Source organism: Podarcis raffonei, chromosome 6 (assembly GCF_027172205.1).
Source record: "Podarcis raffonei isolate rPodRaf1 chromosome 6, rPodRaf1.pri, whole genome shotgun sequence".
In the NCBI taxonomy this organism is placed as follows: Eukaryota; Metazoa; Chordata; class Lepidosauria; order Squamata; family Lacertidae; genus Podarcis; species Podarcis raffonei.
Window position 1 is genome coordinate 56,887,706 of NC_070607.1, and position 16,277 is coordinate 56,903,982.

At 42.4% G+C, this 16,277-nt stretch overlaps 1 protein-coding gene across 1 annotated transcript; it reads left to right on the top strand.

Moving 5' to 3' along the window:
- The first annotated feature begins 2,119 nt into the window (after positions 1 to 2,119).
- On the top strand, positions 2,120 to 12,353 carry LOC128415117 (acidic mammalian chitinase-like). The gene is made up of 11 exons (XM_053390982.1): positions 2,120 to 2,144; positions 2,842 to 2,871; positions 4,087 to 4,291; positions 4,782 to 4,838; positions 5,943 to 6,108; positions 7,304 to 7,422; positions 8,483 to 8,606; positions 8,708 to 8,890; positions 9,948 to 10,064; positions 10,272 to 10,407; positions 12,044 to 12,353. The coding sequence occupies exons 1-11, from the start codon at positions 2,120 to 2,122 to the stop codon at positions 12,322 to 12,324; spliced, it is 1,443 nt and encodes a 480-aa protein (XP_053246957.1). The 3' UTR covers positions 12,325 to 12,353.
- Positions 12,354 to 16,277: the final 3,924 nt, after the last annotated feature.

Here is a 16,277-nt window from a genome sequence, read left to right on the forward strand (position 1 = left end):
AAAGATTCCATCAATGGTGTCTCCAAATTTTTTTACACATCATTTGGGAAGACAGGCAAACTAATACCAGTGTACTGGAAGAAGCAAAGATCACCAGCGTTGAAGCAATGATTCTTCAACATCAACTTCATTGGACTGGTCATGTTGTGCAGATGCCTGATTATCGTCTTCCAAAGCAACTACTCTATTCCAAACTTAAAAATGGAAAGTATAATGCTGGTGGTCAACAAAAGAGGTTTAAAGACTATCTCAAGGCAATTTTTTATAAATGTAGTATAAACACCAACAACTGGGAAGCACAGGCTTGCGAGTGCCCAGAAACCTATGTCCCCACTGTGGAAGGACGTCAGCTACGGACTCATTGTTAAAACCGTGTTTATGGAAGACAATCTTACTCGGCTACGAGTTATCGCCAAAGAAAAAGAAAGAAGAAGAAGAAGAAGAAGAAGAAGAAGAAGAAGAAGAAGAAGAAGAAGACGACGAGGTCAGTCAGGGCCACAGTCGACCTTCCTCCCTTGATGGGTTGGTGGCCACTTTTCTAGATGGAGCTTCAGAGATATGAGCTACAGTTTCTCCTGCGCTTCTGAGGAACCAGCTGGGACCTGAAAAGTGGCAACTTTAAAAACGCATATCTTTCTTAAAGACAAAACGGAGACAAAGAGACCAGGAAATAGAGCTATTCCATGGTAAATAAAGGTAGCTGGAGCATGTGCATCAGTGACAAAATTATTACAATGCAGAGATTGCCAAGGCTGCTCCTTTTTCCAAGCCAGTCCTGTTTTAAGGCGTCATCAGGGACACACCAGGCCTCCTTGGCAACCAAATAGCCAAGATCTGTTTCCAAACAGCTGATCTTTCTCCCTGCTGAATTGGCAGATTCAGAGTAGATTTGGGACAGAGTGAACTGCCTTGGCTGACTTTAGTGATTAGCAGGCAGGTGATTTATAGGCCATTCATCATGGTCTGAAGGGCACACTGGCCCTTTTGACACCTGGCAGGCATGGAATTTAACAAGACCAGAAACCAGGACAGCTGATTTGCTCCTATCAATACCCTGTAGGGTTTTCTGCTTCTTATCAATATGGTTGCAAGGCAGTTCAGTGGATAACAGCCAAGGAGATCAAGGTTTTTTGTGACGGGCTGAGTTATGTAACTCACAGTGCAATCCTATACTGTACATAAGTCCCATTGAGTTTAATTTGGGCTGCCATATTCCAAAAATATCTGGACAAAGTTGTTGAGCTTGCTCCCCCCCCCGAAGTCCCCTCCAAAGCCTAAGTTTTCAGCCTTTTTTTGAATTTTAAAATGATTTTTAAAAAAATCTTAACCCTCACCTTGCCATATGTCTGGGTTCCCCCAGACATTTTGCATATTTTCTGAAGATATGCCCAGACGCCATTTTCCTGTAACTCAGACGTATGGCAGCCCTAGGTTACTCCATTCTAGGGTAGAGAATGGCAGCCTTTAGTTTGCTACCGAGCTTTTGTTAGCAAGTTGCCTTAGGCTGCAATCTTATGCATACTTACTTGAATGAAATCCCGACTGAAGTTTATGAGACTTAGGCTGTGCCCACATTCTCATTTACGCTGCATCCAGTACATTCTCAATGCTGGCACACGTTACATCAGCCACAATTCATATCTATCCGGTGGTTTCATATGAAATTCTAAGTTTTGATGAGTTCCCCCTTCCAAAATCAGCTTTAATCCAAATTGAGAAAAAGAACAACCTTGCTATGTTTTAAGCCTGTAGTGTGTACGCAGCCTTACTTTTGATTAAACATGCCTAGGATTCCATTGTGGTTGGGAATCAGGAGATAAAATTTGTCACAACTTTCATTGCAAGTACTTGGTGACGTAGCTGTCCCATGGGCTATTCAATGCCATTGCAATCTTTAGGGGACTTTGGGAGATTTTATCCTTGTGAAGGCTTCTGAGCAGCTGTTGACCTTGACTAAATGAAATTTTCTACCTGTGATATTTCATCTGAACGTTTTGGAAGTCTTATTTCCCTCATTGCAGGTGCCTGAGTCCCACAATGATAAGAGGGATTTTGCCCTCTACATAAAGCAGATCTTACCATTGGGAGTTGGGCACTCACAGTTGGAAAAACCGGGAAGATGGGGAAGGGTCTGTTGTGCTTTGGTGAGTATACCTTTCAGTTTTCAATCTTCCTACTACAATTGTTAGGAAGGACAGAGATTTCCTACAGAGTTGGTCTTAAAAGCCATAGGGTGAATGTGTTCTAGAAAAGGTTTCACACTGTTGTCTTCTGAGAATGAGCAATAATGTTCAAAGTGCTGTCACATGCTTTGGAAATCTTTTTATTAGAGTTATGCCAAATTTGTACCAACATAAAATATATGGGGGAAACGTGGAGCTACTGAGAGTGGGATTTCTCCAGTATTTTTGAAAGAAGGCATCTTCCTGAGGTGATCCCAGGTAGTCAGAATCTACTTAGAAAACACTTAGATAACACTATCTCATCATGTCATCATTCAGTCAGTTAAATATAGCTATGTGATGATGCCATGAAGCCAAATCAGAGTGAGGGTTGGAAACTCAGGCTTCTTGGTGATGCCAGGTAATCAGTTGGGTTTGATACACAGTGATGTTACAAAGCCAAATCAGAATGAAGGCAATGCTTTTGGTGAACAATTCTGTTCTGCCTTGCGGTAGAATCCCAAAAATAACCCTAAAAATGGGTATAGGGTGGTGCTGGTTCATCACACAGGTGGTGCATTGTGTGAAGCATGGCCCCTCCATTTTGATTCAACTCTATTTCCACATACTGATGAAAATATTTTTATCCGTTTCTAACACTTTTGCTTTTCTTTTGCAGGTTTGGCAGTTCTGCTGCAGCTGCAGCTTGGTGAGAAACTTTCCCTATATGGTTAATGAGACTAAAGTAAAGGTGGCTTTCTAGGGAGGCAGAGTGTTTAAACCAGCCATATTCACTATGCTATTATAGTCCACAAGGGGGCACACAGTGAATATGACTGCTTAGGTAACAAATGACTATTATAGCATTAAGGTGTCTGGAAGGGATAAAGCTCTTTAAAAGTACAGTTTATAGATATTTTGGCATGAGGATGCCATAGGGAAACAACTTTGGAATCTCAGTAGGATCAGTGAGAAGGAGACTAGACTTTCCTGAAGGATGGTGGAGTTATTTCAAACTATATGTGATTATTTCGTCCATTTTTTAAAAAACCACAGTACGGTCTTGCATGACACACATGGTGGGAAAAGGAGATGCTTGACCCTTCCACCTGTTCATCCTTGAAAATAGTCATGCCTAGCTATTTCCCCATCCACTGAGGAAAATATAAAGGCTTCCTGTGCATGTGTTTTTCCAACTTTGAACAACACGTTAAAACCCTCCAGTTCTGAAACAAAGTAGCCCTTCTGCCAATCCATGCATTTTTTGGGCTGGGGGGAGATGCCTGGTATACATGCACAAACTCTCCCTGTTTTAGAACTCTGAGCAGGGAGAGCTAATGCACAAGGAGGTCCCCTTTTACAGGCACCTTCCCTGTGTGGGCAGTGGGAGGTGGATGGGGGAGATGCCCAACAAGGGCTAATTTGCAGCGAGTGGCTATTTTACTAGCTAGAATAGTTTTTATAGCATAGTTGTATAAGGCACAAAGGGACGCAGGTGGCGCTGTGGGTAAAAGCCTCAGCGCCTAGGGCTTGCCGATCGAAAGGTCGGCGGTTCGAATCCCTGCGGTGGGGTACGCTCCCGTTGTTCGGTCCCAGCGCCTGCCAACCTAGCAGTTCGAAAGCACCCCCGGGTGCAAGTAGATAAATAGGGACCGCTTACTAGCGGGAAGGTAAACGGCGTTTCCGTGTGCGGCTCTGGTTCGCCAGAGCAGCGATGTCACGCTGGCCACGTGACCCGGAAGTGTCTGCGGACAGCGCTGGCCCCCGGCCTCTTGAGTGAGATGGGCGCACAACCCTAGAGTCTGTCAAGACTGGCCCGTACGGGCAGGGGTACCTTTACTTTATAAGGCACAATGACAGCAAGAATGAAAGTGAGCCCTGCAAATGTTGCTCATCTTGGTTTCACCCCCCTGCCCCTTTTCAGGTTCTGCCTACAAACTAGTGTGCTATTTCACCAACTGGTCTCAGTATAGGCCAGAGCCGGCCAAATACTTCCCAAACAACATTGATCCAAATCTCTGTACTCATTTGATATATGCCTTCGCCACTATGAATCAACATAAAATTGCTCCTTATGAATGGAATGATGAGGACAGGCTCTTCCCTGAATTTCAAGCACTTAAGAACAGGTCAGTATTTTCTTTCTCCAGAATGAAGTGAAAACAGGTGATTTTCCAAACATGATTTTCCATGTATGGAGGCACAAATAGTATTGAAGACGGAATCACATATAACTGTTTTGATGCAAACGTGAGCACAAATAATCACGAATGCACAATAACAAACACATTTGGAGAGGCCCATAGTCTAATTACTATGTAAGCTTCATGCAAGCAAATCAAGATGAATCAATAGGTCATCTGAAGAAACCCTGTCTATTTGTACAAGCACGTAACATGGATCCTTTTTTAAAGTTTCAGTTTCAAGAAATTGTTGCAAGAGATCTTGAAATAAAATAATAATAATAATAATAATAATAATAATAATAATAATAATAATAATGAATTACTTTGTGCCTTGGTTTTTGTTCAGCATCTCAACATTCCTTTAACATTTCACCTTTGACTCTGGAATCACCATGCAAGTTTCTAGACTGATATTCTCTTACATATTTTACAGCAACCCCAATCTTGTCACACTGCTAGCTATTGGAGGCTGGAATTTTGGCACACAGAAGTGAGTATCCTTTCCACATACATACTAAACTGTGACAGTATTAAGACTCTGAACCCATAGAGTGTGTTCCTGTTGAGCATTTGAAATGCAAGCAGACATAAGGTTCAGGCCAGAGTGATAGCTATGGACAAGCAATGATCTGAAATTAAATTCTGACACTGGTTGAGGAATAAGGTATGGGTTGTGATAACAAACCACTCCAACAGGGTAAAAGCAGCTTTTGATGAGGGGTTCCAGTGACCTTGTTATCTAGGAATAGGGTCAATAAAAGTGATGATGATTGGCATGATAACTGCAGAACTGTTTATGCTGTGCTCTAAATAAAAACACAAAAGCAACAAATCACAATTTTGTGCTACAATAATCTAGTTCTATGCCAATAATTCTGAATTCTGTATAAATTATTACAAAATGGACATATTTGCATATATTTCTTTCATTTGCACAAAGTAATCTGATATGGCTAACCAGAGGAGCTATCCAGGGTACTGGAAACTCCCTCTGCCTGACCTGTCCTACTTAGCCTTCCTTCTGGCTTCCGAGCATGAAGCAATGTCCAACTGTCATACTTCTATTGGGTTCCTCTTACATGTTTCCCAAGCCGCTTGCCCATGGGCAGCTTCTGCATGACTAGAGCAACATTTAAAGGACTCAGCCCTATGAATGGGGACTGATTGCACAGACTCCAGTCAAGGAATCAAGGCTTTGCCAGGAAGAAATGCCGGTTACATGGGCAAGATCTATATGACCAGACCCCTGACCAGTGGTCGGGCCATTTAAACATTACATGAGCTGTGTGGGAGATATTCTTGGAGAAGTGGCTCCAACATGGTTGTGATAAAGTTTATAAAGTACATAGCAGCATGCATTAAGTAAAGGAAGAAGTTTGCCGGAATTCTTAGGGTGTAAATTGTGCATTCACTACTAATCTTTCACTGTGCACTTGTGTTTTATACATACTCCTAATTATGAGAGTATGTGTGATATCAGTTGCAAAAGAGAGCATACATGCATTAAACAGGATATTATTTACTAAAAAGGGAATGATATCTAAATGGTATGCAAAGGCATGTGGGAAATTGTCTAAGAATCCCCTCTTCCTAGGTTCACTGAAATGGTTGCCTCAGCTACCAATCGTAAAATCTTCATTGATTCAGTGATTGAATATCTTTGTAAGTTTGGGTTTGATGGGATTGACCTGGACTTTGAATACCCAGGATCGAGGGGAAGTCCTCCCGAAGACAAGCAACGCTTCACGATCCTGATTCGGGTAAGAAACCAACACACTAGTTTTGATAATCCCCCACAATCTGTGCTTCAGAAAATCAGCAGTAATGTTTGATTCCCAAAACCCCTTTGAAACCACACTTTCCTTATGTCTTACAGTTGTACATAAAGTTTATGTGCAGTTATTCACTACGCCAGATTTATGCACTGCATGAAAGCTTAAATGATTGGGACAAAATATTTTTGGCATAATATTTTGTAGCCTTTTGTAGGCTTTTGTCACTTTAAACAACACAATTGTTAGATTAGCACTACTACACCAGAGCTGCACACTGTACAGCAGGTGATACTCTTCCTCCAAGGATTTAAAAGAATAGCAGCAGCAACAGCTGAAATATAAGCAATAGGGCATGACCAATAACTTAGTAATAATAATGACTTAAATGGGGGCAGGCATGTTGGTCACTTGCAGAAAACAATGGAAGAGAGTTGAGTGGCACCATAGGACACTAGTCTGTTAATCTTTAAGGCAGGAGTGGGGAACTTCTGACCTCTGAGCTGGATGTGGCCTGTGATGGGTTCTCAAATATCCCTAGGCCTTTCCTCCCCAGTCCTGCTCACATAGTGACAGGAGAAGATAGATGGAGGAAGAGAAGTCCCACAAGGCTCTGTCATTTTAAATAACAGCAGCTCTAAAAAAAGTTCACAAATTGGTTTGGGTGGGTAGTCATGTTGCTCATCATTAATCGTGCAAAAAAGTAAATCAATAGGTAATGCTCTTGCACTGTTATGTTTCACTCACAATTTAGAAAAGCAATTGAAGCAAGTCTTGGGACAAGAAACCCATTCCCACCCCCCCTTACAAAAATATTATGTTTTCACTGCAGGAAAAATGCTTTTAGATAAGAATTGTGGAATGAATGCAACAAATGTGCAACAAGCTATTAGTGTGGAATGTTCTAACATTTACAAGATGTCTGCAGTGTAGATCAAAGTGCTGTTTGGCAATTTAAAAAACAGACATACATACCAATAAGGTGGCTGATGAATTAACCATAAATTTATGTAACCTGTTAACCAATTTAGAAGAAGGTTTTTTTAAAAAAAAAAACATGCAAGAGTTTATAAGGAACATTAGGAAGGGGCAGTTTCAATGTCTCCTATAGAAATGTGTGAGCAACAGATACTCATGAGAAACAACAGTAAGGTTTGACATGATTCTCAATATCTCTCCATAGGAAATGCTGGCTGCCTTTGAGAATGGTAAATGTAATGGGAAAAGGCTTTTGATCACAGCAGCGGTTTCTGCTGGCAAAGGGACCATTGATGCTGGATATGAAATTGCTGCAATAGGACAGTAAGTACCAGGAAGTTCAAATGAGGATTTTAACTCTGCTCCTAAATCAGTGGTAGAATTTCCATTTTGTGCAGTTAAGTAGCAGTGTCACTGATGAAAACCTAGGAAGATTATAGAGTCATACCATAGCCTGGTATTGGATTTTCCAGCGTTTCTTATGTCATTACTCAATGACAGGGGTTCTCATATTTTTTACCTCAGGACATCACTTGAGATAACTGAAAACTACCAAGGCCCACCTTGGCTCAGAGCCAGAGCCAGTCACATATTGGTGGTGGAGCTTGGCCTAGAGCTGGCATTATCAACACCATTTTCTGCTGATATCTAATCACTCTCTTGAAATTGCTAAATTCTTCTTCTCCACAATTATTTTCTTGTGGCAAGGAATTCCATAGTTCAGCCTTCTTTGAGCTAAGTACAGACATCAGCTCTGGAGGTTTTGTGACTCGGAGTCCCTGTTTGGGGCAGAATCTGCTAATCCAGAAGTGCTGAGTGAAGACAGCTTTTTATTTTATATTTTCCCTTCTGCTTGCCCACATGCTGCTCAAAGTATTATTATTTTTTACTCTTGTGTTGCCATTTCTTCTCCCACTCTTCTATCACATTTCACTTGTACCCCATTCCTCTCTAAACTGTGAGTTTCTTTCACCTTTCCTCTCTACCCCTTTTACTTCCTCCTAGAGCAGCTTCCCTCTCATATCCTCTTCTCTTTTCCTAGTTTATTTATTTTTCTGTAAATATTAGTCTTCTGTCTTCAGCACCTCCTCTTGCCCTTTCCCTGCAGAGGAGGGAGACCTCCTTTTTCTCCTTGCTCCTGAACATCTGTCTCCTGACCACTGTGTGAGGAGCTGCAGGTGTTGGCACTGGACCAGCCAAAAACTACAGCATAGCTAAGGGGGCAGGGGCACAAGGTGGGTAAGTGAGGAGATACTGTGGCACTGAGGCCCACCTAAAAGTTGCCTGAGGCCCACTGATAGTCTCCAACTCACTGCTTAAGACACAGTGGTCTATAAGAAACCATGTACTAGCTATAGCAATGGTTTTGTTTGATTTATTCCAGACTTTTAGATTTCATCAGTGTAATGACATATGACTTCCACGGAGGTTGGGATACCTGCACAGGACACAACAGCCCATTGTATGTGGGATCCAAAGACCAGGGTGATTTAAGGTATTTCAACTGTGTAAGTAAAGCCTCCTGATCCTAGAAATGCTACTATTGTGTGTTTTTCACGAGACGGATGAATGTACTGAGTCCTAATTCCACCCTTCCCCTTTTCCTCAGGATTATGCCATGCAATACTGGAAGGACAATGGTGTCCCAGCTCAAAAACTGCTTATGGGATTCCCCACCTATGGGCGCACTTTCAGGCTTACTACATCAGATACAGGTGTTTGTGCACCTGTCTCTGGGGCTGGCTCTGCCGGCCCTTACACCCGCGAGGCAGGCTTCTGGGCCTACTATGAGGTAATTCACTTGCGTAACTCTCTTTCAAGCTCTGCTTGTCAGGCTTTTCATGCAGGTTAAATGCGATATGACTGTGTATATGGTTAGTTCCTGGGTCAAAGGGGGAGTACTTGAAGAGGGAGCTTTCTGTAGAAGTGAGTAGGAGGAAGAAGCCAGTGTGTGCCCAGAGACCTAGGAGTAAGCAAGGCTCTTTGTCTGCTGTAAAACAACTCAATGACCGCTTGCTTTAATAAGCACTTTCTCTGCGTATGTTGGACAACCCGGAACAACAGCATCTTATTAAAAAATTAATTAAATGGCAATTCTAGAGAAAAGGGTGAATGCAGAAGTATCCTTAGTTGGAGCTGAAAGACTTAGCATTCCATGTCCTGTCACCATCTTGAGCTCTTGCAACATTGCTTAATGGCAACAGGTCTGCAAACCGCTAATAATGTCCCATGCAATATGAGAGGACTACCACATAGCGCAGTTGGCACGGACTAAGGCTGATAAACTCATGGATTGCATGTTCGCACAGTGCTGGCACATGTTCCCAAGTAGTCGCATTGTTGGAAAAACCCCCCGCCCACATGCTATACTCAGTCTTAGATTATTTAAGCACCTAATTAGAGAACCGGACTACAATAGTTTTGTCATAAATGTTTCTCTCTATAGTTATCATGCTTATGCCAGCATTTTAAACAGTATCAGACATTTACCTTATCAAATGTGATTTCTTGTGCTCAATAATAGGTGCTTAGCTGTGGCTTGCTTTTCTTATCCTCTGTTTCCAGGTCCACACCCTCTTTTTAGATTTGTTCTAGAGGTCCAGTTTGAAATATTAATGATTTACTCTGCACAGAGGTTCAGATCAAGGCCTTAGAAACATGTGGCCATTCAGAGATAGATGTGTCAGGGGATGCTCTGATATGAGAGAAAATCCTTCTCAGGAAACCCTAACCCTTATTAGTTTTTAGGTGCCTGAATCAGCACAAAACGGGGGCCAAAGCTGAGCCCACAATGATGTCCTCTGGTATTAAGATTTGCAGAATGATTTTTTTTTGTAATGTTTTCACAGATTTGCACATTTTTAAAAACTGCCACAAAAGAATGGATTGATGACCAGAAAGTTCCATATACCTACAAGGGTAATGAATGGGTTGGATATGATGACATTTGCAGCTACAAATACAAAGTAAGATGAATGTGTTTCATTTTCTTTTTACCATTTACCTAAAATTAGGACATACGTGGACTGCATGTTTGAACTGACATGGGATTTAGCAAAGATGTGAATTATTGCTGTCCAAATAAGAAGTGGTATGAGTTACAGATATGAAATGAAAAGGAAAAATGCCATGGAATTTTTTATTAAATAGCTTTTTGTTTTGTTTTTTGCCAGGTCAAATACCTGAAAGAGAACAATTTTGGAGGTGCCATGGTTTGGGCAATTGACCTGGATGATTTTCTGGGTACATTCTGTAATGAAGGAAAATATCCTTTAATAAATGAGCTGAAGAGACTTCTTGAATCAAATGGTAAGCTGTTTCCAGAAGGGTAGCCATGTTAGGATCTTGTGGCATCTTAGATGAGCAAATTTCCTATGGCAGAAGTGTTCATGGGATGGATACAGTTGATGGCATGAGTTGCATGAAGTAGCAAACAGATATACAAACAAAAAGGGTGATGGTGGGAATGTAGAGGAGTGAGGTAAGAGGAAAATGAAATGCAGAAAGAACAGACTGTGTTGATTACCTGAAAGCAAGATAGTGACAGTGACAAATTAGCAAGGCAGCAGTGATCGTGATGACACCCTGGCATTAACTTAATCTCAGTTTAAGCTACCAGTGACAGAAATGAATTGCCTGATAAACTATAGTTCAGCGGTTTCCCACTGAAGTTTCCATCTGTAACTCCTTTGTTCAATGATCTAGGACACTTGGAAAACTTATTCCTGCTCAGTTATGTTATTGTTAAGTAAATAGGCATGGTTAAGTAAATAGAATATTTGACTTACTGTTTAAATAATGGTTCCAATATGGCTCCAAGACTAGGAATGGTTATACACTGCTCCTAAATCACCAGAAACAGTGTGAATGCTTAAGGATTCAGTCTCTGGCACATGGTCATAAGTGGTGACCTTGCACTGCAGCAATGTCAGGATCTTAGCACAATTGCTACGCCTCTGCTGCTCACACAAGGACACTCACATTGGCAGTGCGGAATGGAGCAAGGTTTCCCTTTATTTTTTTATGTTGCATTCCCTGGGCTTCTCATACTTAGGACATAATATCCCGGGATTATTTTAACCTCAGAATGATTCCACATAGGGCCAGATTTAGATTTGATGAGGCCCTAAGCTACTGATGGTAATGGGGCCCTTTATATGTCCAGCTGTCCTTTGTCAACAACAAAATGTCGCTGTTTTTTGTGTTGAATATATGGTATACAGTGGAACCTCGACTTACATACACCTTGTCTCACGGACGTTCCAAGTTGCATCCGTGGCAAACCTGGAAGTAAACACTGGGTTTGCCGTGATTTGTGCATGCCTGGAAGCAGCTTCTGCCATCTGCGCATGCGCAGAAGTGCGCTACCGCCAGATTTGTTGACCATTTTAATACTTTATTTATTTGTAATTAAATTCATTAATGGTTTTATTACAATCAAGCAGCATATACTTGTGAATCAATCAATCAATCAATCAATCAATCAATCATGAAGCCATTTTCTAAAGTGTGAGAAGAGGACCATGCCTGTAAACAAACAGTGGAAATAAGCAATACCGAGTTGGGGATTCCCCTTGATATATCCATCATATGATCCCATATAATTATGAACATACAGAATCCTTTACAGGGTTCTGTGTTCAATGGGAGTCACAAATTCCTAAGCCATAAGTCTGTCTCCCATGTGAAGTGCAAGTCAGCCCCTAGTTGATCATGTACCTCTAAGAAATGAATAGCATTTGCAAGAAGACAAGTAGACTGGACATCTTTGGTTTACATAACACACACAATGAGCTTTGCCTGGGAGCACTTTCCTATTTATTTATTTGTATCTAAATTGCTATGACCTGTTTGCATAAACACACCTTCCCCGGGTGGCTTAGTCTTTTAGTATGATTCAGTAGGAATATGATTTTCTCACTACGTTGTTAAATATTAATTTTAGAGCCTATTGTGCCAGACTGCCCTGGTGGTGTAACTCCATCCCCTCCCACAACTACTACTACCACTAATGGAGATACAGGTCCTACTCCTCCTCCTCCTGCAACTACAACTGTGGGGCCCCCAGTGCCTGGTAACTTTTGTGCCAACCAACCGGATGGTATCCATGCGGACCCAGAAGACAAGACCAAATTCTACGTATGCGCTAACCATCAGAGTTACAGTTTCAGCTGCGCAGCTGGATTGGTTTTCGATGACAGCTGCAAGTGCTGCAACTACCCTTAAATATTAACAGGTGGTTTCCATCAAGGAGAGATTATGTAGCCTTGTGGTCCACAGCAGATCCCTTTGCCTACAAATAAAATCTACCAGGCATGGCTAAAGTATGTTTCTGCTGATGTCTTTTTGGTAAAATATATTGGCTGGGTGTCCTTACTTTCATTCATGATAAATTTAAAGAAGATGTGACTTTTTATGTCCCTGAGCAAGATGTCATGGAGCTGAATGTGGCTCACCCAACATAGGCTTGTGCATAGGAGGGAATCACCAAAGGGACTTGGAAATGGGGAGGGCATAATCCAAAGGCATACGATGCAGCAATTTTGTTAAAGTTAATACTAGCAACAGAGGAAGTTTTCTTTATCTAGCCCAGCACTGTCTACTCTGACTGGCAGAGATTCTTTAGATTTCCAGGCAGATAGTATTTCACAATTCCTGCTACCTGATCTCATTTTGTAGTTTTCTGTTGTGAACTGCCCTCGGATCTTTGGATGAAGGGCAGTATACAAATTCAATAAATAATAATAATAATAATAATAATAATAATAATAATAATAATAATTGGAGATGCCAAAGATTAAACCTTCAGCATGCTAAGCATACCTCCCCAGTCCAATCTCAGTGTGGTGATTGCTTAGATGTGAAACTGCCCAGGAATTCCATGTATTCTGCCTCCCATTCCATCACAGAAGAACAAACAAATAATAATGAACAGTATCTTAATTTAGGCTGGATTCTGCCCAAATTAATAGTGCTGCACCTCATCCCAATCTTTGAGTGATGCAAGATTCCAGAGGTTCCAGGTGTGCTTACCCAGGGTCCATGTTTCCTTTTAGAAATGAGGCACAGTGGAGACTGTGGTGTCTTTATGATATGTGTTTATTTATATAACCTGAGCCTACGATGCAGGGGTTCACAGCATTAACCCCCTATGATGGAGGGGTCCACAACATTAACCCCACAGCATTAACAGAAACAAGAGGGTCTTGTTTCTCCCATAGCTGCAGCCTTGGATTCAAATAGACACCAGCCATGGGTCTAACCCTCTCTGCAGCTTGCTGCCTTTACCAGACTGCAACCTTTTCCCTCCAGGTCACATCCCAGCCAACTCTAAATCCTTTCTTTTGTTCTTCTGAGCAGGAGAGTTCCCAACCACTTGCCATCTAGTACAGAGCCTTTCTGTCTTAACGGCTTTCTTAATGGTTTAGCACCTTCATTTTGTCCTTCTAATGGTCCATAATCTCAGTTGCTTTTCTGCTCAGAAAATTGGCCTATCTTATACACTGTATTAACAATTGCCTTGATTAAATTCTCACCCCTACTGGACCCAGGAATTTAGAGAAGTCTGGTACCCACAAACTCATAACAATATCAGTCTGTTGAGAACTGACAACCCAGCTTTTAACATGCCAAAATACCCTTGCTGAGATCCAGAATAAATTAACAACACAACATGGGCATGCAATACTGATGAAGCTCTGTGGAGTGGTGGAGTTACCGCTACATCTGCAATCTGGTTACTCAGCAGAAGGTGGTGGTGGGGAAAGGTAGATTGGGTCTGGAACAGGCTTTCTGCTGGTGCCACTAGTTGGGAGAGTAGATTGGGCAGACCCCATTTCAGGGTCTTCTGTGGGGCTGCTCTGGCAGCGATATCCCTGGCTAGCATCTTGCATGCCTGCAGATTCAGTGGGTGGGGTGGGGTGGGCAAGGTCTGGGTTGGTGGGATTGCACTGGCTGAAATGACCAAAGGAATTCCTCCACTCAGTGCTTTTTTCTGGGGGGACACAGGATGCACATACCCCCTGCACCCAGCAGGGGGGCATGGCTAGTCCCCTGTACCATTGGGGGAATCCCAGTCATGTCATGGCCACAGCCGACCAATCCGGTTGGCTAGGGGGCGTGGCTAGTGGCATTTAAACAGCCGCATGGCCGAGAGTTCACCCTTCTGTTCCTGCTTCCTGGAATCTAAGTTTGGCCTCATCGAGGGGCAGTATTTCAATATGAGTAGGAAAATGAGAGTACCCCTAAAAATTTTTAAAGAAAAAAAGCACTGCCTCCACTCAATCCATACCACATATGTAAGAGGGGGTGTATGTTGAAGTGCATTAAATATCAAGTTACAAAAAATAAAATATAAATAGCAGAAGGGCAGCAGTCAAACAAAGAGGCACAATTAAACTCCAAAGCAGCAGTAGAAGATCATGCCACAGTTCAATCAGAAGCACAGGCAAATAAATTATTTTTAATCCCTCTCCTGCAATTTAACAAGGATGGCAGTAGATGGACATTTCCAAGGCTGGCTGGCCCAAGAACAGATGGCACTTCAGGAGAAGGGAACTTTGGTGCCCAGGCCCCATTGTTCAACTTCTGATTGCCTTTTGTAAGCTGCCTTGGACCCCATTTTGGAGGGAAGGCATGGGATGTGTTGTGAACATTAGTTCTACTCAGAGTGGACGTATTAAGCAATTTGAGTAACTTAGGTCCCTTCATTTCAGTTGGCTGGGTTCAACTACCCAGTTCCATTAGCAGAAGAAGAAGAAGAAGAAGAGTTTGGATTTGATATCCCGCTTTATCACTACCCGAAGGAGTCTCAAAGCGGCTAACAATCTCCTTTCCCTTCCTCCCCCACAACAAACACTCTGTGAGGTGAGTGGGGCTGAGAGACTCCAAAGAAGTGTGACTGGCCCAAGGTCACCCAGCAGCTGCATGTGGAGGAGCGGAGACGCGAACCCGGTTCCCCAGATTACGAATCTACCACTCTTAACCACTACACCACACTGGCTCCCACTAGCACAGAGGGGTTTTTCCAACTCTCTCTTCCCCTTGCATGCCCCCAAGTCTGCTCTGGAGGGTCAGAAAATCCCTAGAACAGCAGTTTGGGAGAATGCTCCAATGGGCAAACAGAAATGTTTGTGCTAATGGTACAATTAGAGCAATGTTGAATTCCCCCAGTAGGTCTACTCTAAGTAGAATTTATTTAAGCTTGTCGGGTTGATTCCAAGTAATAATTTATCCCTGTCATATACGGTGGAACATTTGCACACACAGATATGTAAATCTGTATTTATTTGTGACATATATAAGCAAATGTAAAACAGTTCATAGCATAGAGGAACCTCTACAATTTAAAAATAATGTGCCCAACATCAAGAAATTGAAGTGTTCACCAACACTGGGTGGGCCACTGCTAAATAGTGTTTACAGTAGATGGCAGTCTTGGAATGTTAATCTTAGTCCACTAGCTCAAAGCATCACCTCTCTCTCTCTCATCATAATAATCAACAACAACATCCACTGAGTGTGTTGTAAACTAACATGGGCTATAGGTAGATGAGTGGAACTTGATTTGTGCAGTGGAGTTTTCTTGGTTTCTCTGTGCATTGCATTATCCTATGCCCCCTAAAGAAGAAGAAGAAGAGTTTGGATTTGATATCCCGCCTTTCACTCCCCTTCAGGAGTCTCAAAGCGGCTAACAATCTCCTTTCCCTTCCTCCCCCACAACAAACACTCTGTGAGGTGAGTGGGGCTGAGAGACTTCAAAGAAGTGTGACTGGCCCATGGTCACCCAGCAGCTGCATGTGGAGGAGCGGAGACGCGAACCCGGTTCCCCAGATTACGTGACTACCGCTCTTAACCACTACACCACACTGGCTCTCCTGAGGGCCAAGTGACCCTCTGAATAGCTCGTGTGCAGCAGGGCATGGGGATGCTGCAGAGGGATGAAATTTGTAGCTGTGCACACACTTTCAGAAGTGTACACTGAAAGCACATGGGGTGGGGCAAACAGGCGTGATTCCCATTTGGCTAGAGATGATACAGATGATTAGTGCCAAGTGGTTACAGGCATACCATTATACTTTACTTCCTTGTCTGGTATAATGTATTCCTTTAGGGAAAGTATCATATTTTCTTCTTAAGGCTGCATTGTTAAGGGCAAACCTCTTGTGATAATGAGGAGC

Bases quoted from the DNA above. Each gene is read 5' to 3' on its own strand.
- LOC128415117 (XM_053390982.1), top strand. From the start codon at position 2,120: ATGGGGAAGGGTCTGTTGTGCTTTG. The intron at 2,145-2,841 runs GTGAGTATACCT...TTTCTTTTGCAG, and splicing joins GAAGGGTCTGTTGTGCTTTG to GTTTGGCAGTTCTGCTGCAG. The intron at 8,607-8,707 runs GTAAGTAAAGCC...CCTTTTCCTCAG, and splicing joins ATTTAAGGTATTTCAACTGT to GATTATGCCATGCAATACTG.